The sequence below is a fragment of the Zalophus californianus genome, chromosome 10 (genome assembly GCF_009762305.2).
Source record: "Zalophus californianus isolate mZalCal1 chromosome 10, mZalCal1.pri.v2, whole genome shotgun sequence".
Lineage (NCBI taxonomy): Eukaryota > Metazoa > Chordata > Mammalia > Carnivora > Otariidae > Zalophus > Zalophus californianus.
This window is the reverse complement of record NC_045604.1, coordinates 27,318,060-27,341,631: the sequence shown is the minus strand read 5'-3', so window position 1 is coordinate 27,341,631 and position 23,572 is coordinate 27,318,060. Positions and strand designations below refer to the sequence as shown.

At 49.7% G+C, this 23,572-nt stretch overlaps 1 protein-coding gene across 9 annotated transcripts; it reads right to left on the bottom strand.

Moving 5' to 3' along the window:
• Positions 1 to 5,162: 5,162 nt before the first annotated feature.
• On the bottom strand, positions 5,163 to 23,549 carry CHIT1 (chitinase 1). Of its 9 annotated transcripts, none has more exons than XM_035722364.1 (12): positions 23,349 to 23,548; positions 20,646 to 20,753; positions 17,252 to 17,281; positions 14,059 to 14,143; positions 13,352 to 13,408; positions 11,651 to 11,816; positions 11,293 to 11,417; positions 10,444 to 10,567; positions 8,123 to 8,308; positions 7,708 to 7,821; positions 6,124 to 6,250; positions 5,163 to 5,609 (listed from the first exon to the last, which is right to left on the bottom strand). In XM_035722364.1, the coding sequence occupies exons 1-12, from the start codon at positions 23,503 to 23,505 to the stop codon at positions 5,365 to 5,367; spliced, it is 1,524 nt and encodes a 507-aa protein (XP_035578257.1). In that variant the 5' UTR covers positions 23,506 to 23,548; the 3' UTR covers positions 5,163 to 5,364. The 9 variants fall into 9 exon arrangements, with proteins under 9 accessions (XP_035578257.1, XP_035578256.1, XP_027468158.2 ...); XM_035722363.1 differs by lacking the exon at positions 14,059 to 14,143 and adding an exon at positions 14,217 to 14,418 and having other exon boundaries at positions 23,349 to 23,547; XM_027612357.2 differs by lacking the exon at positions 14,059 to 14,143 and adding an exon at positions 14,217 to 14,418 and having other exon boundaries at positions 20,646 to 20,729; positions 23,349 to 23,547.
• Between the last annotated feature and the right edge of the window lie 23 nt (positions 23,550 to 23,572).

Sequence of the window (23,572 nt, the reverse complement as noted above, 5' to 3'; positions counted from 1 at the left end):
ATGGCAGTGGTGATGACCACAGCATCCTAGAGTGTAAGAAAGAAAACACGCAGGCTCATCTTACTCGTTAATATATAAACACAAAAATGTGACACACAAGATCAGCCAGATCCAGCAATGTACAGAAAAGATAACCTGTCATGACCGAGTTGGATTAATCCTAGGAATGCAACATGAACTTAACAGGGGAAAACTGATGAATATAATTTACTTCATTAATAGAATAAAAGCAAAAATTTATTATAAATAAAAGCCACTTGACAAAATTCACAGTCCTTCTTATGGAAACTCTCAGGAAACCAGGAATAGAAGCAAACTTCCTTAATCTTATGAAAGACATCTGTGAAAAACCTACATAAATAGCATACGTAACATTGAGATGTTGCAAACATCTCTTTACAGGCCAAAAATGAGATAAAATACCCATTACCCCTGCTTTTATTCACGACTGTATTGGAGATCTTAATAAATAAATGAAGGCATCAGGTTTGGAATGGAAGAAGCAAACTTATTTGTGTAGATAGTATGATCGTCTATATAGAACATGGCAGAACAATCATTACAATTAATAAGACAGTCTGAAAGTTTTCTGGAAACAACACCAATAACCAAATGCCAATGATATTATTATAAGTTAGCAACAATTAGCTAGAAAATTTAGTTTTAGAAAAGAGAAATTTATAACAGTAATCAAAAACTTAAAAAATATAGGATAAATATAATAATAGATGTATGAGATTTTAAAGAAGAAAATCATAAACTTTTTTAAGATATATTTTAGAAGTATAAGCCAATAAAGAGATATACCATGTTTTTAGATGGGGAGACTCTATATCATAAAGATGTCAATTCTCCCCAAATTGACCTGAACAGAATTTTTAATTGAACTTAGCAAGACAATTCTAATATGTACATGGAAAAGTAAGGGCCAGGAATAGCCAAAATGTTCCTAAAACAGAGAGCATAGTACATAGAAGGATTTGCTCAACTGGATTTCAAGACTGATCATAAAGCTTTAGTAATTAAGTCAGTCAGGTACTGGGGCAGGGATAGAAACATAGATCAAGGAACAGAAAAATGACCATGCATATTTAGAAATCTATTTGTATGAAAAGAATAGATTATTCAGTAAATAATGCCAGGAATTTCCACATGGAAAAAAATAGGAATAGTATCCCACCTCATAGCACACTTGGATGTCACTTTCAGAAGGATTAAAGACCTAATGATAAAGAACTATAAAACTTTTAGATGGCAATTTAGGAAAATAATCTTTTTGGTCTTAGACTAGAAAAAGATATCTTTTTTTTTTTAAGTTTTTTTTTTCCTCACCCAGCATGGAGCTTGAACTCACAACCTTGAGATCAAGAATCACATGCTCTTTTGACTGAGCCAGGCAGGCACCCCTAGAAGATTTCTCAAACAAGATGCAGGAAGCACAAACCATAAAGGATAAACTTTGTGAATTTAACTACATTAAGCAACACTCAAAGAATGAAAAGCCAGACCTCAAACTGGGAAAAGATACAGCAAAACCTGTAACTATCAAGGACCTGAGTTCAGAATATGTATAGAACCCCTACATTTCAACAAGAAAGAGACAAACCACATGAACATGGGCAAGCGACACAACAGATTATTCACAAAAGAACAAACGCAAATAGCTTGCAGACATAGAAAGATACTGAAATAATAAGTAAGTAAGGCAACGGGATCTTAAACCGAAGTGAGATGCCATTTATCACCTCTTAGAATGGCATAGAGTAGGGGGTAGGAATGGTGAGGATGGGGTGCACTAGGAACTCTGCAATGGTAGGTACATACACTTTGGGAAAACATCTGCCTGCACCTAATAAAGTTGACCTTGCATGTGTCCCAAATTCTACACATATGTACCAACTGACATGCTCAAAAGTGTTCATAGCAATGTTGCCCACATGAACCTCAAACTGGAAACAACACCAATGCCTACTGACAGCAGAATGTATAAGTCATGGTTTAGGCACACAGTGGAATACTATACAGCAGTGAAAAGGAGTGGGTTCCAGCTAAGTGAAGATAAAATTGAGCCACAACAAACACCACACAGTATGTTTCTACATAGGTCAAAGACAGTCTAGACTAAACAATATCTTGTTTAGGAATATGTACACAGTCGGTAAATAAGAAAATGAGGGACTGAATAACCAAAATCTAACTAGGCGTGTATAGGATCAGGGAGGGGCGCATCAGGAGCTTGGAAAGTACTGGTAATGTTGTGTTTCCTTACTTGGGTAATGGATTCATGGGAAATATGGAACATACATATTTTATTTTTTTATTTTTTTAAAGATTTTATTTATTTATTTGACAGAGAGAGACACACAGCGGGAGAGGGAACACAAGCAGGGGGAGTGGGAGAGGGAGAAGCAGGCTTCCCACTGAGCAGGGAGCCTGATGCGGGGCTCGATCCCAGGACGCTGGGATCATGACCTGAACCGAAGGCAGACGCTTAACGACTGAGCCGCCCAGGCGCCCCAGAACATACGTATTGTAAACACTCTTTTGTCTACATAGTAGATTTCATAATTAAAACAAAATAAAAACAATAGAGTTTCAGCTCTCACTGCTTAGGTAGGGTGTGGCACGTTTGGAAGTGGGTGCAGGTGGGGGCAGGGGGCTGTGGGCCCACCAGGAGAGCTGGGTCCCGGTTGGGAGAAGGGATGAGGGTTAAGTATTTGTCTGGGGTTCTGGCAGGTGTATTAGTCATGGTGGTAAATGCTATGAACGTGCTCAGAGAGAAGGCCAGAGGGACCTGTCCTTTATAGGGCTGAGTGGTCATCCCTGTTAGGTAGAGTGGCCAGACATTCATGGGTTAAGTCACATGAGGGATACAAAAATTCCTTTCAAACGATATTGCTCAAAGCTGATCCCACCAATAATCGAGGGGCATTTGCACCTGATTCAAAGGCCTGCTCCACACAGGGGTGCATCACCTAGTCTATAAGTAAGTGTTGGGGGGCTGGTGGGGCAGGCTGATGGGTAAAGAAAAAGGGAAAAAGTTTAGTTTAAAAAATTGTATTTGCTGGGGAGCCCGGGTGGCTCAGTCGGTTGAGTGACCGACTCCTGATTTCAGCTCAGGTCATGATCCCTGGGTCATGCGATCGAGACCCACATTGGGCTCCTTGCTCAGGGGAGAGTCTGCTTGAGATTCTCTCTCTCCCTCTCCCTCTGTCCATCCTCCCCTCTCAAATAAATAAATAAATCTTTAAAAAAATTTTGTTTTAAGTAATATTTGCTTTGGGGCTGGGGTTCAAGGCTAATGGGGTGATGACAGAAGTCTGGGGGTTTCTTGTGAGAAGCTGGCATGGCTGAGGTTAAACGGGGGCGTCTGGGGACCTGACCACCAAACTGGGATGGGATGAAAGGAAATGAGACCAGGAGACCAGGGGCCTGATAAAGGGTTTTGACTCTGTGTTCATGATGGAGACTCGGTTCTCTGGCCAGTGGAAGTGGTTGGTAGTTACTAAGCACAGGGAATGCTAGGATTCGATCCAAAATTTAGAAAGATCGAGCTGGTGGCTGTGTGGAGGTTGGCCAGGACAGGGGAGGGACGGGAAGCAGGGAGACCAGTGAGAAGACCAGTGACAGGTGGCGCTGGCCTCAGCTGACACGAGGACCACGGGTTTGGAGAAGACCAGAGAGAGGCCGCGGTTAATACTGTCCTGAGAATGAAGCTAGCACCAATGTAATACTGCGTGTTTAGGTGGACTTGGGCTTTAGACACACATGCAAGAGCTCATTCTGCCAAAAGGAGACTCTGATAAATTCTTTTTTTAAAAGATGTATTATTTATTAGAGAGAGGGGGAGGGGCAAAGGGAGAGAAGCAGATTCCCTGCTGAGCGCGGAGCCCCTCACGGGGCTTGATCTCAGGACCCTGAGATCATGACTTGAGCTGAAATCAGGAGCCGGATGCTTAACCGACTGAGCCACGCAGGCACCCCTCTCTGCTATATTATTGACTTATCCGGCCCCCAGGAGGTAAAGAAAGGACAGAGAAAGGAGGAGGAAGGGAAGGCCTGAGTGCTGATCACGAAGAGGAGGGCTTAACACCACCTGACGGATGAGTTGATAAGGTTCTGTTTCTTTGCCTAAAGTCAAACAACCAGTAGGTGGTGGAGCCAGAAGTCAGTCTGCACTCCCCAAAAGGAAACTGCCACCCAGGCCCCCATTCTGAGCACTTAGGAGGCTCATGTCAGGCACGGATGTGGCATATTTCCTTGGAGTTGAGACCTCAAAGGAAGGGAATGTGTGTAAGAGCAGACCGGCGCCCTGGGCTGAAGAAGAACAGACTTGGGAAGGCCTGAGGATGGGCGGGGCATAGGCCTGAGGACGGGCGGGGCGGAGAAGTGCGAAAGTCATTTTTCTAGGGATCTGATACTGGCTGTACTCAGGTAGAGGGTTAGGCCAAGTCGTCTCTCCCACCCAGCCCCAACTCCAGCTGCCTGCCTGAGTCCCCCCGCAAAACCCAGCTCGGGTGAGTGCAAGGCCAGATGGGCCATCAGGTGACGTGCAGATTTTCTTCAACCAGAATGATCAAGCTTCGACCCAAAGCCGCAAGGACCGTTGGGATAGCTCAGTTATCCAAGGGGCTGCATGTGTGTGCTCTCCTGGCCCATCCTGACCTCGGTAGGCCTCAGTTCTCACCCAGAACTGGGTGAGAATCAGTCTTTGGTTTAAATTCCTGTAAAAAGGATAATATCGTCCCTGCCTCATCTGCCAAATAGGAGCAGTAGGTGACATAAGGCAGGGGAGGGGCCTGAAACAGGATTTATCTCAAAGTGAGCCCTCAACTCCTACCTACCTGGGGTCTGGATTCCCGTTTTCTTGCTGAGCCAAGAAAAAGCTCTTCTCTGCTGCCATCTAGTGTGAATCTTGGGAATGACACCTGAGGGGAGGTGAGTGGGGAAAAGCTCTCCGGTGAGGTCACCTGGGCCCTAAAAGCTGCTGGTTGGAAGGTGGTGAGACGTGACGCAAGGCCTGTCACGCCCGGAATGGGCCACCTTCTCACCTCTGCATGCCTTATGCTACCCTCTCCTCTTGGCTTCCCCACCTCCCCAGTTTTGAACTAACAGTGTGCTTAGAGAGGCGCTGTAAGTCACCACACCCAGGGTTAGTGGGGTGCAAACCACAGATTTATTTTGCAAGTAAAAGAGGCATCCCAGGAGGGCCAGAACAAAAGGAAACATCGCTGAGAGCAGAACGCTTGGATACGGAAAGACCAGAGAGGTCCACGGGATTGCAGCCCCTGGGGAGAGCTGGGGAGGCAGGCCGTGGAGTGACCCCAGGGGCCTGGTGGCTGGGGCTCCAGGGGCCTCGGGCGCTCAGCTCCACGTGCAGCATTTGCAGGAGGAGCTGAACACCAGGCTCTGAGGGCAGCTCTGCTGGAACAGCCTCCCCGCTACACAGCTATAGTAGCTGCTCTGGTCCCGAGGGTTAGGGTAGAGCCCGTCGGCTTTGCCTTGGCAGAAGGTGCCCTGTTCAAGGCTGGGGCCATGCTCAGGTTCAGAAGGATGGGGTGGTGTGGGGACTTCCGGTTCTGGGGTGCCTAAAGGCATATAGGGAAGACCTGGGGAAAGAGGGAAGATTCAGCCAAGTCTCCCCCAAGGGATCCCCACCCACAGGCAGAGAACAGTCCGACAACACTATGCCCACGGCTGCGGCACAGCTCAATGGGCCACACGGGGGCCACACGTATAAGAGGCAGTCGATGGCCACCCACCCTCTGCGCAGACCACCCATGCACTGGCGAGGGCCCCCGGGGGTCTCGCACTGCGGGCGGAGCGCAAGCTTTCCCTTTGAAGAGAGGAGCAAGCTGTGGTTCCCAGGCTAAGGGCCCCCAGAGAGAAGCCCCGGTTACCGACACCCCCGATGGGCATTGCCACAGTTAGAAAGGGGAAGAATAGCCTGGAAAGAGAATGGTTTCAACAGTTTCCTTAGCCCTCAGGGGTGCATGATATTTGGGAAATCGCAGTATTGGGACAAGGTTATTTCCTCAGAAGGAGCCAGGACCTGCAGCTCAGGGGGGTGGTGTTGGTACCCTAGCCCCGAATTCTGCCTCTGGTCCCACACCCCTTACTCACTCAGCTCCAGCTGCAGTGCTTTGATGAGGGGGTAGAGGCCCTGGTTACAGAAGAAGCCGGCGAAGTCGTCCATGTCCAGTGCCCAGACCATGGCCCCGCCCAGGCCCTTCTGCTTCAGGTAGCTGGCCTGTGAGGGGAGTGAGACCTCAGGTGGAGGAGTCTGGGGCAGCCCGGCCAGGCCCGCCCCAGAGCCCATCCTCTGGCTTCTTCATCAGAGACAGGGCTCTTGTTTCCAGCACCCCCAGGCCATGAGTGGTCTAGGCTTCTGGACACAGCCTTGGGCTAGAAGCCCAGGTAACCGAGTCCTGATCCCTACCGGGCATAAGTCATTCTAGAATCCTCCTGCCTCAACAGGAGCATGGCCTGGGGTGGGCATGAGGGTGGAGGTGTGAGGAGTGGATGCGTGTGAACTTCCTTAGGTTGGAAGCTTTAACATCTCTGTCTTTTCTGGGCTGAGCTGCTGTGTTTGCGGGCACTGCCTGCTGGTTGTGATTAATCCAGTTACCAAAGGGATGACGAAACTTCCCCAGAGATCTGAACACTTTCCTGTCTTTAGGTCTTTGTCCTCCCTCGAGGGCCTTCTCTCCAACACTAGATCCCCAGGTCATCCCCAGGAAAGGGTTGTGTGTTCCCTTAAGGGGGCTTCCCTGTCCCCTAAGCCTGCCAGGGGGCCCTGGCATGAGGCAGGGTGTTGGAAGGTAGGGCCGGTCTGGGGCCTGCCCACCTTCTCTGCTTTCAGACTTTCTCAAAGACCTTTCCACCATGACCCCTTCTCCCATCTGTCTCCTCCAGCCAGGATCACTCTCCCTGCTCAATTCTCCCAGAGCCCTTGATCTACCCCTCTAGGAAGACCTGCCATTGTCTGCCCTGCATCATAAGGGATGTGACTTGTCCAGATGAACAGGCGCGGGTGCCTCTGCAGGAGGTCACAGTCTCATGGGGGACAGAGGCATGGAAATACATAAATGCAGGGGAGGGGGTGGGGAGATGGGGTAACTGGGTGATAGACATTGGGGAGGGTATGCGATGTAATGAGCACTGGGTATTATATAAGACTGATGAATCACAGACCTGTGCCTCTGAAACCAATAACACATTATATGTTAATTAATTGAATTTGAATTAAAAACTGTAAAAGAAAAAGAAATACATAAATGCACTTGTTTTGAACCACCAACATTGGGCAAGAGTTGATGGGGGGATGGTCATATAAGTAAATCAAAAGGTCTATAATTTGAACATGCACCAAATATTGTCAATGAGCTGAATAAAAGGATACACCTCACTGTATGTCTCCTCTTCATATGTCTGTAGAATCTGCATTTTGTTAAAAACAAATACAAGTATGTAATAAAATGCAAATTCTTCCAAGAGTGGTACTCAATGTAGAGCAACTTTTTGTGATCATGTCTTTTCTTAGGTGGTAAAAATACAAAATACTATCACCAGAAGATCTGTGACATGTTGAGATATTTTAAAGGAGACTCCTCTCTGAAGAGGTTCTGAATGTTATCATTCAGTGTTATTGACAGGCTCGGGCCCACCCAGGACCACCCCCCCCCCCCCAGCAGGGCTGGGCCTCACCTTGGTTTTGAAGCTCTCCACATCATCGAAACCTACCCACTGGTTGCCTTGGAAGGCATAGGGTACCTTCTGGTCCTTGATTCTGTGCTCAATGGCCCCCTTCCAGGAGCAGACCTGTAGAAGCAGAGGGCAGAGCTGGGGAGGAGGCACCTGTGCCCCCTTGCCAAGAGGAGACTAGAGAGTGGAAAACTCCTGCCTGAAGGAGTCTGCAGGACCCGGGAGGTTCTAGATTGAGTGACCTAGGACCCTGGATTCAATGAGGCACTGGGGCTTAACGATAATCCAAGATGACAGATATGGATAGGATTCACCAAGCCAGAATTCGCTATGCCTGAGACATCCTCATTCAGAAACTATGGGAGAAGCAGCAGCCCCCACCCCACCCCATATTAGGGGTGGCTGTGGGTTCTCCTACCTCGTAGTAAGCCAGCAGCCCTCCCTGTTTGGTAAAGGGGCCAGGGGTTCCAGGCCCCGTGGCTGGGGCCCCTACTCCAGTGTCTGATGGGGAGGCCAGGGTGAAGGATCGTCCATAGGTGGGCATGCCAAGGATCAGTTTGTTGGCAGGGGTCCCCCTCTGCAGCCACAGCTGCACAGCAGAGTCCTGGTGAGGGGCAAGGAGGGGCAGGGTTAATTCACCTTGCCTCTGGCCTGGTTCTGGTCTTCCAAAGCTGGGGGCCTCAGAGAAGCTTCACAATGTTCCAGCCTTACTAGTGTTCCAACCCTGGCCTGTCTTCTTTAGGTCCTGTCTTAGATTCTTGACCCCAGAGAAAGAGAAGCTGCATGGCAATCTAGACAAGAGCATGAGCTTTGGAGTCAGACAACCATTCACGGAGGCAATATTTATTCACGGCCCATTGTGCGCCTGGCTAGATGCTTGGGATACGTCAGGGAGCAAAGCAGCCGAGATCGCTGCCTGTCTCAGCAACTTACTACTTAACCTTGCTGAGCCTTGGGCTTCCTGTCAGTTACATAGAAACAACTAAAATTGCAAGAATTACAAGCTATGATGCAGGTATAAGGTCCAGCAAAACGCGGTAACGAATTGCTGTGATCATGCTTGTGCTCTTTGCGGTCTGCTTCATTTATCTCTGTGTTCCTCATGCCTAGAACAATGCTCAACACTTAGATGCTCAGACAGAAAGAATAAATGAGTACATGGTGTCCTCATGTGTACCTGACCAGGGCCTTCCCCCTCATGTATGACTTGACGTGACATCCCCAGCCTGTGACATGCGGACGTACCCAATCTAAGGATGTGGAATAAATAAATAATGACGACTCCTCCCTCAAGCCAGGATTACGGGGTTCCCCCAGGAAGCTTTCTGTTCAAATCTAAGTCCTCCTGTTACTCCATACTCTCTTAGCACTTAAGTAAGGAACACTTTTCACCTAATATATCCATATTTATTTCTTTTTGCTGGTCTACATGAGTTATCTCTGATCAGACTGGACCTTTCCGAAGGCAGAGGGCAGGGCCCCCTGCTGAGGTCTATAGCACTTTGTGCAAGTTTGGACAAGTCACCTTCTGGCCAGAAGCAGTCCTGGGCACACAGTGCAGAGAGTAGAAGGCCTCTTTGTAAGAGGAGAAAGGCCTCCCTTCCCCATGTGGATCCAGGGCACACAACCTGGAGAACACAGTGCTGCTGGTGGGCTTTAGGGCCCTCGCCTCTCAGCTGAACGTCTCTGGGTATTTCCTGGCTGGGCTGGACTGGCTTCCCCGGGACCCACAGTTTTCCAGATGGGGGTGCAGGGGCTGGGCTCAGTGTGAACTACGGATGCCTGACTCAAGTGCTCAAAGATGTGTCCCTTATTTGTGAAAGAGCCCCAGAAGTCTAAGATGTTCTACCCAAGCTGATACACTTAAGATTCAGGCTCCTCAAAATTAAAAAGCATTTTTATTTAAGGTTTTTTGTTGTTGTTGTTTACTTTTTAAAAAGAAATAATAAGACTGTTCTTAATTTTTAAAATGCAGAGTGGGCTTATAAAAACCCTCTGGGCGGCTCCACCCAGGTGAGCCAGGCAGGAAACCTCCACTCACCTCAGCCTGAAACCACACCAGCCCTTCGCAGGGGCTGGGACTGGGGTGGAGGGGCCCTGCCCCGAGGGACATTTCCTGATGTGTTATCAGCTTAGGAAAGTTTCCACCTCCGAAAGCACCTTCAGAAGGTCAATCGGAGTGACCAGGAGGGAAAGTTTACCCATTGTCTTGAAGGAAATGGGGTGGGGGGTAGGGAGGAAGCAAGAAGCTATTTTCGCTGGACATTCAAGCTCAAAGGCAGCCTCCTAATGAGTCACTGCTTTGTTTGATGTCGTTAAATTGGTTTGTTGTGTCTAATATCAACCAGGATGCTACACAGAAGTAAGGTTTCCCCTCAGAACTGGCATAGGAGAAGAAAAGAAACAAGCAAAGAAACAAAAAGTCCTGGCTACTCTGTGTCCTGCTTTGTTACGCTGCTTTTCCCTTCCAGTAGGGCCTCAAGGCTCAAAAGAGGCCACCTGGGGGCGCCTGGCTGGCTCAGTTGGTTAAGTGTCTGCCTTCGGCTCAGGTCATGATCCCAGGGGCCTGGGATCAGGCTCCCAGCTCAGTGGGGAGTCTGCTTCTCCCTCTCCCTCTGCCCCCACCCCCACCCCCGGCTCTTGCTCTCTCTCAAATAAATAAATAACATCTTAAAAAAAAATGGCCACCTGACAGGGCTTGTGGATGGGGAGTCCTGCCTCGCCCCTGCAGCCACTCACCACGTTCAATTTGGCTGCTGCCCTGCTCTCCCCCTGCCTCTTGTAGAGGGGGCTGTTATGTCCTGTGGTCTTCTCATAAGAGCCATGGAAGTCGTATGCCATGAGGCTTATGAAGTCCAGGCTCCTGCAGGAGGGGTGGAGAGAGGGGTGAGGGACTAGTGAGCAGCCCCTCCTTGCTCCTTCCTGCCCTCACTGTGGGGCCGAGAACAGGACCTCATGGTAAGAGACAGGGGTGCAGGCTCACCCCTGGTCTGTAAGAGGTGATCAAACAGCACTCCCTAGTTCCCCTCCAAGTCCCCAATATTGAGGTCATTGTCATTCCGACTGTGGGGTTGGCGGCTCCCGTCTTTGGCATCCTTCCCACAGCAACCTCAGGACACCTCGTGCCCTTACCATTTTGGAGGCAACTCTAGCTCAGTGTTGCTCAAACTTTCGTGTGCACATGAATCACCTGGGAACCTCATTCAAATACAGGCTCTCATTTAGGAGGCCTGTGGTAGGGCCTGAGATCCTGCCTCTCTAACAAGCACGCAGGTGCACCCTCAACACTTTGGGGTGCCAGAATCCAGATGACTCATCCTCTGGCCTTCACTCTTGCCCTCCCAGGGTGCTTGATGTTAAGACTGAGTTCCCAAGGAAAAGAGCAAGGATTCCAAAAGAGAGGATCTGGAACATTGGAGTAGCTGACACAGTGAGCAGATGCTGCCTGGGTCTGCTGCTGGATGGTCGGCCTTTCCCAAAACGATACCTCGCAGGTGAGCTCCTGCTCTACTCCCGGGGCAGCTCAGCCTGCTGTGGCCTCTCCCACCTCGGAGAACACGGCTTCCCTATCATCCGCCTGAGACTCACTGAGCGATTTTGTCCACCTCATATCCAGCATCTATGTCCTTTCTCCTGGCCGGCGCGGCTACACTCAGAAGGAGGCGTTCCTTCCCCGAAGTCTGGGCTTCCTGCTGGAAGGCGTTGGCCAGGTCCTGCAGGGGCAACTCAGAGTGAGCACAGAAACAGGGACCAGACAGGCCCTTGGGGGCTCCAAGCAGATGCTCACTCTCAGGAGTCTGAAAACCGACCACAGGGCTGGACTGTGCTATGCTAACACATGAAGCAGTGGGCCCCGGGGACATAGCAGCACCCACATGTCCTGTGAGGCCACCGGTCCGGGCCCCCCCTGGCCAGTGGGGTGACTCTCTCCCCCGCCCAGTCATACCTGCACCAGGGCTGTGAAGCGCTGCTTGTCTGAAGGAGGGCTCCCCCGGCTTCCTGGGTACTCCCAGTCAAGGTCAAGCCCATCAAAACCATAATTGCGCAGAAACTTAATGGCTGAGTTGACAAAGGTCTGACGGTTGTTGGCTGTCGCCACCATATCTGTGAACCTGTGGGGTGATGAAGGACAGTGTGGGCCTGCCTTGCTGACAGGGGGCCACTCTCTCCCTCAGACACGAGCGAGAAACTCCTCAGGATATAGGTGGCCGGCCATTTGGGCCGGGAGGATGCTGGGAGGGCTGCTTCAGAGGCTGCTGAGATATTTGCCGTGGAGTGACCAGCCTGGCCTCGGAAAGACACAACCCAGAAGTGTGTCCTGTCCCCAGGGCACATTGCCTTGCCTGGAGCTCTGCCTCCTCGAATGCCCTCCACCAGCCTACTGCCATGTCCCTGCTCAGAGAACTGTCCTACCCTGAGTCAGAGCTGGCTGTCACCCCAGCGTGGAGGTTTAGAAAAGAAGAGCGATCAGTTTCTAAAACGAACAGAGAGAAGTACAGCAAGGTTAGTGAGGATCTGGGTAACCCGAGAGCCTGCGGCCCTCACTCCCCGGTGGGTTAACACGGTCATTTTCTTCAAACTCACATTCGTAAAATGCTTGTGCTATTACTAGTCCAGAGCTCCTTGAAATCCTGAGCTGCCCGAAGAACCCCCTCCCCACATCATCCTGATGCCCAGGATCCCTCCAAGAAGTGTCTCAAGGTTTCTGATCCTATTTTAATTGGTTTTCTATTGACTCATTAATTTGATTAATAGCAGCAGTTCTTAAGTGGGTCCACGTGCTGGGATCCCCAGACGAGAAACCCCTGAATTCCAGGAAAAAATCTGCGTATAAACAGTATTTGGGGAAGGTGGGTCATAAATTTCATCAGGTTTTCAAAAGGGCTCATGATCCAAAAAATTTTAGAAATGGGACGCCTGGGTGGCTCAGTCGGTTAGGCGTCTGCCTTCGGCTCAGGTCATGATCCCGGGGTCCTGGGATCGAGCCCCGCGTCGGGCTCCCTACTCCGCGGGGAGCCTGCTTCTCCCTCTGCCTGCTGCTCCCCCTGCTTGTGCTCTCTCTCCGTCAAATAAAGAAATAAAATCTTGGGGAAAAAAAACCAAAATGTTTTAGAAAGAGTGGTTTAGAACTTTGGGAACCTTATATTCTGGACTTTCTAGGAAAAGTCTAGGTTCAAATATCTCATTCCATTATCTCCGTAATTCCTCAAAAATGTCCTAGAAATGCCAATATTTTGGGCAGCCAAGCTCACTCTCAGAGGTGGAACAAAAATTCTCAGATAAGATATCCTGTTTCAGAGCTCCGGAAATATAGACACTACATGTTGTCTGGGATTAGCTGGGACTCTCCCTCTACCCATTTCTTGGAGGAAGAGACTGAGACCTGGAAAGAGGCCAGAATCTCTCCTGCACTCCTGGCAAGACTGGATGTGTAACAGTCTGGAGCTAAGCCCCCTCCACAGCCCTCCGAATGAGGTACCAAGAGCCCAAGAGGAAGGTCAGCCCCCAGAGTCCAGCCTCCCCTCCCGACTCCCTCACCCTGACTACACTTCAGCCTGGCCTGATTCCCTGACCAGGGCTCTCCCTTGCCAGTAAGTCGGGTCTCCACCCACTGGCTCTGCCGTACAGGTGCCCACGGCCAACTCACTTCCGGGTGCCGAAGTTCCAGCCCCCAATGGCAAGCAGCGTCTTCAGCTTGGGATTCCTAGGAAAGACAACACAAATGCCGGAATTGACAGAATTTAATGCCTAGCCAGCTCCCGGGGCTCACCTCACTGATGGGGAAAGCAAGGGGTGGTGGGTGCCCTGATGGGCGGCTGATGGGGTGGGGGTTGTGTAAGTCCCTATGCATAGAGCCTGGATGGGGGAGCTCTAGATTGGGAAAGAAAAGGCATGTTCCTGCCTTCAAGGGCCTCCCATCTGGCTAGGGAGATATACAGACAAAGAACTCAGGAAGCAGAGATAAGGGCGGATCCATAGAGAGGCTTTGTCAAGGTGGCGATAACACTTGAGCTAAAGGATGGATAAACTTTAAGAGGAAGAAGGGCATGCATACCCAGCAGAGGGAAACAGTTTCCCAACCCAGACCCCACTTAGACCTAAACTAGAATGGCCCTTAAGGAGTCCCTCTCGGGTGCCTGGGTGGCTCAGTTGGTTGGGCGACTGCCTTCGGCTCAGGTCATGATCCTGGAGTCGCGGGATCGAGTCCCGCATCGGGCTCCCTGCTCAGCCGGGAGTCTGCTTCTCCCTCTGACCCTCCCCTCCTCATGCTCTCTCTATCTCATTCTCTCTCTCAAATAAATAAATAAATAAATAAAATATTAAAAAAAAAAAGGAGTCCCTCTCTACCCTTACCTCTTCCATATAAGCACAGGAAAGCCCAGAGAGGTGATGCAACTTGCCCAAAGCCACATAGCAGGTCTGTAGCTGAATTGCAGCCCTGGGGAAGATTTCTGACTCTGAGAAGAGGTACCTGCCTTCTCTACCTCCCATCCCCCTCCAGAGCAGCTCACATCTTCTTCAGGCCATTGAACTCCTGGTATAAGGCCTCATCGTCCCACTCTATAGAGCTGAGCTGGTGGTTATTCATGCCCGCAAAGGCATAGACGAGGTGGGTGCACAGGTTCGGGTCCACATCCTTGGGCAAGAAGCAAGTGACCCCCTGTCTATACTGGGCCCAGTTGGTGAAGTAGCAGACCAGCTTTGCGGCAGAGCCTGGCCATTGGGGACAAAGATAAGAAATGGCAGTCATAAGGGTCTGCTGAGGACTGTCATCCTCTGCCCAGGAGCAGAACCTACGTAATGCCAGAGAGTGTTAACTATGACTCTTGACCTGTCGGCAGAACTTTCAAAATGCAGCTTGGAATACTTCAGAAGATTCATTAAAATGCAAATATGTGAAGTAGCAGAGAAGAGACCTCAGTTACATGCCTGCGTTTATGTTTTAAGTCTTGCTTTAAAAAAGCTTTATTTCGGGGCGCCTGGGTGGCTCAGTTGTTAAGTGTCTGTCTTCGGCTCAGGTCATGATCCCAGGGTCCTGGGATGGAGCCCCTCATCGGGCTCCCTGCTCCGCAGGAAGCCTGCTTCTCCCTCTCCCACTCCCCCTGCTTATGTTCCCTCTCTCGCTGTCTCTCTCTCTGTCAAATAAATAAATAAAATTTTTAAAAAATAAAATAAAATAAATAAATAAAATAAAGTTTTATTTCTTGCAGAAAATCTATGTTAATATCGCTGATAAGGTTCTAATGAAGAGTTTGTTTTATCTAGGAAAAGGCAGCTTGTTTCTGGAATCCCCAGAAAGTTTGGGAATTTTGGGGGGCTGGGGCGTCTGTTCCTAGAAGTTTGATCTAGCAGTGACGGCCTCCACAGAGGTCAGCGCTATGCTAGGTTGACCAGATAACCAGACAGCAAGAAGGCTGACTTTTATTCCTGCATCTGTCAGAAATGCACTTTGGGCCGATTACTTCTTCAGCTCTGGCCCAGGGTCCCCAGCTGAAAATGACGGGTTGGTCGCTGAGGTTTCTTCCAGAACTTGCGGTCTATGAGGGTGTGGTCTGCACGAGCCAACATTTTATGCCAGGGACTTGCCAGAATCGTGGGTTTGTACTGGAGTACATCTATGGCCAGTGTCTAGACCTGAGGACTTCCTTTAGCCCCGACAGGGTCTCTCTGCAATCGCCTCTGCCTTCCATGTGGCCAGTAAGAGGTCAGGGGAGAGGGAAGGGGGTGCAAAGTGTCTACAGGAGTCTGTGTGGAAACCCAGAGCATGAGGGGCTGTCTGAGACTCCCCTGGGAGAAGCTGGAGTCCTTGGGTCATCCCTGGCTCTAGCCAGAGGCCACTCAGGAGTAGAACTTGCCAGTGGGGGCTGGGAATGTAGCCTGCAGTGATATAGGAGGAGGAGGATTGGTGAACTCCCCAAAGCAAAGGGTTAACCCGGGGAACAATACATCCTAGGACCTACCATCTAGGAGGAAGCCTGGAGGCTCTTCTTACACCATACCCTGTTATATCAAATATTGTCCATGGATTTTTGTACTAGAGAGGCAATAAAATGTGGTGGTTAAGAGCAGGGTCTCTGGAATTTTAATGCCTGGGTTGAAATCCCAACTCTGCTGCTTTTCAGCCAGGTTACTCAGTTTTTCGCTCCATATCATGAGAACGATCATCATTTCTACCTCAAAGTACTGTTGTATGGATAAAGAGTTAAGATATTAAATACTCAGAACGGGGGCGCTGGGTGGCTCAGTCTTTAAGCATCTGCCTTTGGCTCAGGTCATGATCCCAGGGTCCTGGGATCGAGCCCCGCATCGGGCTCCCTGCTCGGCGGGAAGCCTGCTTCTCCCTCTCCCACTCCCCCTGCTTGTGTTCCCTCTCTCGCTGTGTCTCTCTCTGTCAAATAAATAAATAAAATCTTTAAAAAATAAATAAATAAATAAATAAATCCTCAGAACGTTGCTAGCGGACAGCAAGCTCTGTTCTAAGTGCTTTACATATATTAACCCTTGATTCACACAAGACTCTGTTAATATATATACCATATATATACCAATATATATACCATACCATAAACCCAGAAGTAGCTTGGACTTAAGCTTTTGGGGAAATCTTCAACCTTTCTTCCCCATGTTTGTTATTTCTGTGGCCTCAGGCTGTTGCCTCCTGGGAGACCAAGAGGAGAACTATTTGTCTAACGTCACAGCCCCGCCTCAAGATGAGGGTCTGAGGAGCCAGCATTCCTGGGGCCACGGACACACAGGGAGTGGGGTGGGTTGGGAAGGGAACCCAAAATCCAAGTTGCTGAGCATCCCCCAGAGATCTCTCTCCTGTCTGACACGGGAAGTAGCCCTTCTTGGCTCCCCCGAGCCCTACATGCCATCAGTCCAGCAGAAACGGGAGTATGTTGTCTAGGTGGAGCTAAGGGGCTGGGATGTGGAGCTGGGTAAGACTTGAGCTCCTTCCCTCCAGGAGCTCACCGCCTGGTCGGGGAGACATCTATGCCAATAATTAGCAACACTGACATACATACTGGGAAATGTGTTCAGCTCTGTGAGAGCACAGAGGTTGGAGCAAGTGACTTCAGGAAAGACCTGAGAGAGCTTGACAGTGAAGCTGGCCCCATGGACATGCAGTTGGGCTAGTAGGTAAGGCGGCAAGAACTTTCCCTGAAGGAACGGCAGGGCTGTTTGCGGCACAAGGACACTTGCAGGGGCCTGAGCTTTGGAGGAGAAGCCCCACGGAAATCTGGCAAGAGCTCTTGATGTGGGGGGTGGGGGTCGGGGTCAGGGTTGGGGAGCGAGTGGGGAAGGCAGCAGAGCCCAGGGAAGGGGCTGAGGGGATCCAGGGCTGGCCTCAAGAAGGTACCACTTACCCTCCCTGCCTCCAAAAAAAGAGAGCATCCAACTCTTGATCTCAGCTCAGGTCTTGATCTCAGGGTCATGAGTTCAAGCCCCGCGTTGGGCTCCACACTGGGTGTGGAAGCTACTTCAAACAAACAAACAAACAAACACAAAACAAAACAACAAAACAAAAAAGAAAGGCTCCACTTACCCCACTGGATTGTCAGCAGAACTATCAAACCTAAAGCAGCACAAGAGAGAAGGCAGAGGTTAAGAGGTCATTCGTATTTTCCCCGGACCCTATCCGCCTCTTGAAGCCCAGGAGGTAGAGATGGTCAGAGAGGGGTAGGCCCAGGGTGGTTTCCTCCAAATCAAACTTCTTCTGTCCAAAAGGGACCCAGGAGGGCACTGTGTCCATTTTCACCCCGGCCAGACATCAGGGACCCTCCCTGGCCTGGACTAGTCCCAGAGCTGATGGTTTCTGAGAACAGAGGCTGCCCCTCCCTAGAACATCAATATTTAGGAAGAGTCTAGGAAAACCCGTGAGGAGAGAATGTTTCTTTTGGAGCAAGCAGAAAAACTGTCCTGGGGCTGGTGAGAGCCAGTGTGGAAGGGCTAGGTCAGAGATGCCATCTCTCGGTGAGCCCTCTGCACCTCTGTTCACCCCCACTAGCTCCCTACTTCCTGCTGCTTTCCCACTGCACCTCATTAAGAGCTTGGTTGAGTTACCAGCATCCTTGGAGACCTAGGGCCCAGCAGGACTCCTTTAGAAAGATTTATTTCACCTTTTTGGTGACCTTGGATTTTCCTGTTAACCTAATGGAACCTGTGTGAACACTTTTTAAGGACACCCAAAGTCATGGCCTCCAGGCTGCCCTCTTTCTTGCAGGACAACCAGCACGGAATTAGGGAAGAATTCTTTGGCAGTGGGCATCCCTTGGAAAAGGCCAAAAGCAGAAGACTAAGAACATGGGAAAGATAAAACCACCCACTGCAGTGGTGTTTGCTGACTCTGGGCTTGCAGAACAGGAGGAAAAGTCCATTTCAGCCTGTTGAGAAAAGCCTCTCCTTGCAGCACTAAGTCTCTTGGATTAAAAGAGTCCAGGGGGACCCCACAGGAACGGAATGACCCTCTGAAGTTCTCCCGCTTCCTTGCAGACAGCACCAAGAAGCCACCTAATAACCACATCCTCACCTCCTCACAGCTCCCTGGGCCCAGCCCACTCTCCCAGACAGTGCCCACTCACCTGCCCAGGCCATGGACCGTGCCATGGTGCTGGCTCGGCACCAGACTCCAGCCTGTGCCACCAGCTCTCTAGACCTGCTCTCCTTTTATCAGGCTGCCCTGATCCACCGTAGCCTGAAGTGTTGAAATCAGACGGTGGCGGTGGGGGAAGAGAGGGTCTGGGGTGTGGCATGAAGCTAGGGTGTCACATAGCATGGATTGGGCAAACCTAACACAATGGCCTTTAGCAATTCTTGGTTTTCTGGAACAATCACAGAGTGTAAACTGGGCCCTTGGCATGACCAAAACTGGGAGGCAGAGAGAGGGAAGCAGGAAATGTTTCTAAGCCTCCTGCTGGACAAGCACGGTTCTCATTTCCTTGGTGGGAGTTGGTGAAGACTGTGAGTGACCTATAACTTAATGGGCTTGGGAGGAAAAGGAATGACTCACAAGTCAGGGGAACTGGGCTCCTGACCAGCCTGCTTGCTTGCTTCTCCACTGCCCCCTCTGGAATTCACTTGCCCTCTCTGTAAGATGATAGGGTTGCAAATATAATATGTATTTCATGAAAGTTCTATTTTATTACCCTCTACATGATACTAATATATTTTATAGTCATTGATTGAGAAAAATACCTAATGGCAAATGACAACTATGAGCTTGTTAGTAGTTTTAAATGCCTTGGTTTTCTTTGTCTCTTTTTTTTTTTTTAAATAAGCTCTATGCCCAACGTGGGCTTGAACACAGAACCCCGAGATCAAGAGTCACATGCTCCACTGACTGAGCCAGCCGGGTGCCCCTTGAATGCCTTGTTTCCTATAAATTATATATATATTAATTTCCTATGGCTGTTGTAACATGAATTCCCACAAATCTGGGAGGCTTAAAACAACAGAAATTCATTCTCTCTCAGTTCCAGAGGCCGGATGTCTGAAACCAAGGTGTTGGCAGGGCCATCTGTCCTCTGAAGTTTCTAAGGAAGAATCTTTCCTTGCACCTTCCAGCTTCTGATGGCTTCTGGTATTCCTTGGCTGGTGGTGGCATCACTTTGACCTCTGTCTCATGGCCTTTCCCCTGTGTCTCTGTGTGTCTTCTGTTACCTCTTACTAAGGCACTTGTCATTGGATTTGGGGCCCACCTTAATCCAGGATGATCTCCTCTTGACATTCTTGCCTTAATTACATCTGCAAAGACCCTTATGCCAAATAAGGTCACATTCTGAGGTCCTTTTTCGGGGGCGGGTGGCATGGGGAGGAGTACCGTTCAACCCGCCATAGGACCTAACTGTGTTCGTGTTACTGATTCTGTCTGCAGACAATGTCTGGTGCGTGCATGAACTCCAGGGTCCCAGGCGAAACTTGGCAGCTCTTAGGTGATCAGATCTTTGATCCTTGACCTTAATATGAGTGGCCTGGATGGCTGAGTGGGAATGTCCAGTGGCAGCAGGTTCTGGGGTCAGTTTGCCTAGATTTTAATCCCAGCTCTGCCATTTACTCTCTGCACAACTTTGAGCCAGTTCCTTAACTTCTCTGAGCTCCAGTTTCTTCATTTGTGAAGTGAAATCCTCAGAGGATTATTGGGAAGGCATTACACATTGGCAGCTCTTACTCCTGGTTCTGCCCTGTGTGTGTCAGAGCTCAGGGTCCTGGTAACCTCTGTGAGGTCCCTAAGAGGGTGGGAACTTGGTACCCAGATGGGCAGGCCCTGTGTTCTCGCTTTCCCTGCGGCAGCCATGGCCTTTTTTTTTTTTTTTTTAAGATTTTTTATTTATTTATTTGACAGAGAGAGACACAATGAGAGAGGGGAACACAAGCAGGGGGAGTGGGGGGAGGGAGAAGCAGGCTTCCTGCGGAGCAGGGAGCCCGATGTGGGGCTCGATCCCAGGACTCTGGGATCCTAACCTGAGCCGAAGGCAGACGCTTAACGACTGAGCCACCCAGGCGCCCCAGCCATGGCCTCTTTTTTGATCATTTCTGTTCCCTTCCCTTAGGGATCCTTCAAAGGAGCCTGCTCAGGGTCCCCTGAGATCTGCAGCTCCTGGGATGTGAGCGAGAAGGGGAGGGTGAAGTGGTGCCTGCCTCTCAAGTCGCTCTTTGTTCTGTTCTGCTGATTTGTTTTCTGTCAAGTACTTCCACTCCTGCAGGGTGAACGCATGAGTGAAGATCGCTTCTCCAGAGAAGCCAGTGGCCTTCCTTCACTTTCTTGCCACCCCCACAAACACAACTGAGCCGTCAGCTTGGAGCTTTTCTGACTCAGCTTCCTGTCCCCAAGAGGACCCTGAACAGCAGGGCCCAGCATTCTGAGTTGCTCCAAATACCCATCTGGCCCAACTCATGTAGGGTTTCCACTATACCCAGGAGCCCACCATTAGCATTGCTACCTTGGTTAATGCAGCTGATTCTTCTTCTTCTTCTTCTTCTTCTTCTTCTTCTTCTATTGTTTTCTTTTTTGTTCCAGACCATTTCTTCAAAGGAAAATAAGTAGGAACCTATTATATGAAACAAGCTCCTCTAAGTTCCTCGGGGAAAAATCTGGTGAGGGTCAGGGGCTCTGACTCTTGCCCTCTCGACACTAAGATCAACATGTCCTCCACATCAGCTCCCATGGCACCTCTGCGGGGGAAGGACTTGCCTTCAGTTAGGGACACTGGCAAATGCAGCTATGTGCCCTATCTCCTAAAAACCAACAATACATGTCATAAACTTTGAAATGCTAAAGGCATTTCCATTAAAATAAGTAATAAAGAAAGCTTGAAGGCTACGACCACAGTTGCTCAGCGTTGTTTTAAAATTTTGCCTATTATAGGGGCACCTGGGTGGCTCAGTCAGTTGAGTGTCTGACTCTTGATTTCGGCTCAGGTCATGATCTCAGGGTCGTGGGAGCGAGCCGCATGTGGGGCTCCACACTCAGTGGGGAGTCTGCTTTGGATTCTCTCTCTCCCTCTCCATCTGCCCTTCCTCCCGTTCCCACTCTCTCTCTCTCAAATAAATAAAAATAAATAAATCTTTAAAAAAATTTTTTGGCTATTATACTAAGAAAAGGGGAAAATATATATAGTATATGAATGATATAACTGCCAATAGTTGTAGATATGTTTGGATATCTACAAAACCCTTCTGTTTTCTAGACTCTCAAAAAAATAGACCAGGAATAAAACAGAATTTGCTGGATTTAAGGTGAATTAATAGCTTTTCTCTATATTAGCAGAAACCAATTAGAAATAGAAACGGGGGCAAACGTCTGATCTACAGAAGTGTCAAAAGCTATAAAACACTTAGGACTAAATTTAATAACAATAAATTTGATAGTAAAATCCATAAAACTTATTGCAGGACATAAACAAGATCCAAACATGTGTCTGCACAGGGAAACTATATCATTAAAAAAGTGTCAGTTCTCCGTAGGGCGCCCAGGTGGCTCCGTCGGTTAAAGCGTTTGCCTTTGGCTCAGGTCATGACCCCGGGGTCCTGGGATCGAGCTCTGCATCGGGCTCCCAGCTCAGTGGGGAGTCTGCTTCTCTCTCTCCCTCTGCCCCTCCTTCCCGCTTATGCACTCTCTCTCTCTCTCAAATGAATAAATAAAATCTTTAAAAAAAAATGTTACATCTCCTCAAGTTAAAAAAAAAAAAAGATAGTAATGATGAGGGACATACTATACAAAACTTACTATAAATCCATTGGGATCAAAACATGGAATAGGCGCCAGAGCAGACAAACAGGGGTAGATCTGAGCATATATGGAAAACATATGTCCAACAAAGGCAATGTTTCAACTGGGCAGGAAAAAGATGTTTCATAAATGCCTATGACTTAATTGTCTACCAAACGAGAAAGAATCAAGGTTGGGCCCCCCACACCATATATAGTAGTGAGGACGGGGTAGGATGAAAGGGTGTCCTGGAAGTAAAGGGGGGTGGCCAGAACCCAGCCAGAGAGGGCGAGGGGAGGCCGGGGGAGTGGTGCTTGAACAGAGCTTTGAGAACTAGTAGTGTGGCAGGCAAAGAGAGAAAGGCAGGATGGTTTGGGCAAGCATACCAGATATTCAGTGATGGGTCGTCTCAGACAAAACCGCCCATCATACTGCAGGGACAGTGAGACAGCATCCCATCAGTTGAGAAGCACTGATTGAGGAAAGCAGGCTGGGGGTGAGCTCTGCTAAGGGGCTCTGCGGGGGAGGGCACTGGACATGCCAGCAGGGGAGGAAGGGGCTGCGTTGCTTTATCAACCTGGAATTCTTCGGCAATTGTGTCTCAGACTAGGTAGGGTATATCTGAGGCTGACCTGATAGGCCTGACCCACACTGCAAAATATCAAGGAATAGAAAGCTACAGCCTGGGGTCGAGGCCTGAGAAGCAGAAGACAGGCCCATGTCCGGTGAAGCCCAGGGAGTGACCCAGAATACCCACCCGTGAATTTCTAACTCAAGTAAGCAGGTCTCGGCCTCCAGTGCAGGTGGCCCATGTCTAAGCTGAAAGATCCCTGGTACCTTCAGCAAGCACTAATCAACAGCATGCCATGCCTCTGCTCCTCGGCCTTCTCCCTCCCGGGGAAGACTTCCTGGGCCCTCACATCTTACAGGGATCCATCTGAGTCAAGCCTTGCCTCTTCCCCAGTCATGCTGGTCCACACCAACTCCTGCCATGTGGGAGCCATTCCTTCTACCCAGAGCAGGAAGACACTCTGCTTGAAGACCGAAAGGCCTGGGTGTGCCTCAGTGGATCTCCCAAGAGATGACATCAGGGGGCTTTATACCCTTTCTTCCATCCCCATTGGCTTCTCTCACCCTCTCTCAGCCACACCTCCCCCCCAAAAAAACAAATTCAGGTAAGGCCAGTGTGCTTGATACACAATAAAACTTCAAGATAAACCCCCAGCCTGCCCCACCCCAGAGCAGACTCTTCTCCAGAAATTCTGGAGCCTGCTCTGGTTCACACACATCCTAGTTGTCTGAGCCGGGGCGAGTTACAACGTCTCCAAGCCTCTGTTTCCTCATCTGCAGAATGGACACAACACTACCTATCTTCCTGGTGAAGTGACTCGAGTAGCGAATGTGTGGAAGGGCTTGTAAGTGACCGAGCACCAACCGGATCTTGGCATGAGCCCCCGATCACAATGGGCGGCGTCACGCTGTCCTGCCCTTGCCGCCGGCCGGCATCCCGTCTGGACTGTGGCACCGCCCCCAGCCAGGCGGGCCCGGGCCTCTCCCCGCGACGCCGCTCTGTGCCTCCCCACGCTGAGCATGCGAGGAGCCTTCACATAAGTCCGTTAACTGCTCCTTCCCACATTCCAGGTCTTCCCCACCCCCCAG

What these genes read in the sequence shown, in the direction of transcription:
- CHIT1 (XM_035722363.1), bottom strand. Translation starts at nt 23,505, where the DNA reads ATGCTCAGCGTGGGGAGGCACAGAGCGGCGTCGCGGGGAGAGGCCCGG. An exon ending in TTCAATGGCCTGAAGAAGAT is followed by an intron (nt 13,409 to 14,216) that starts GTGAGCTGCTCT and finishes TGTCTTTCCTAG; the next exon opens with GAATCCCAAGCTGAAGACGC. An exon ending in AGCACTGCAGCTGGAGCTGA is followed by an intron (nt 5,610 to 6,123) that starts GTGAGTAAGGGG and finishes CTCTTTCCCCAG; the next exon opens with GTCTTCCCTATATGCCTTTA.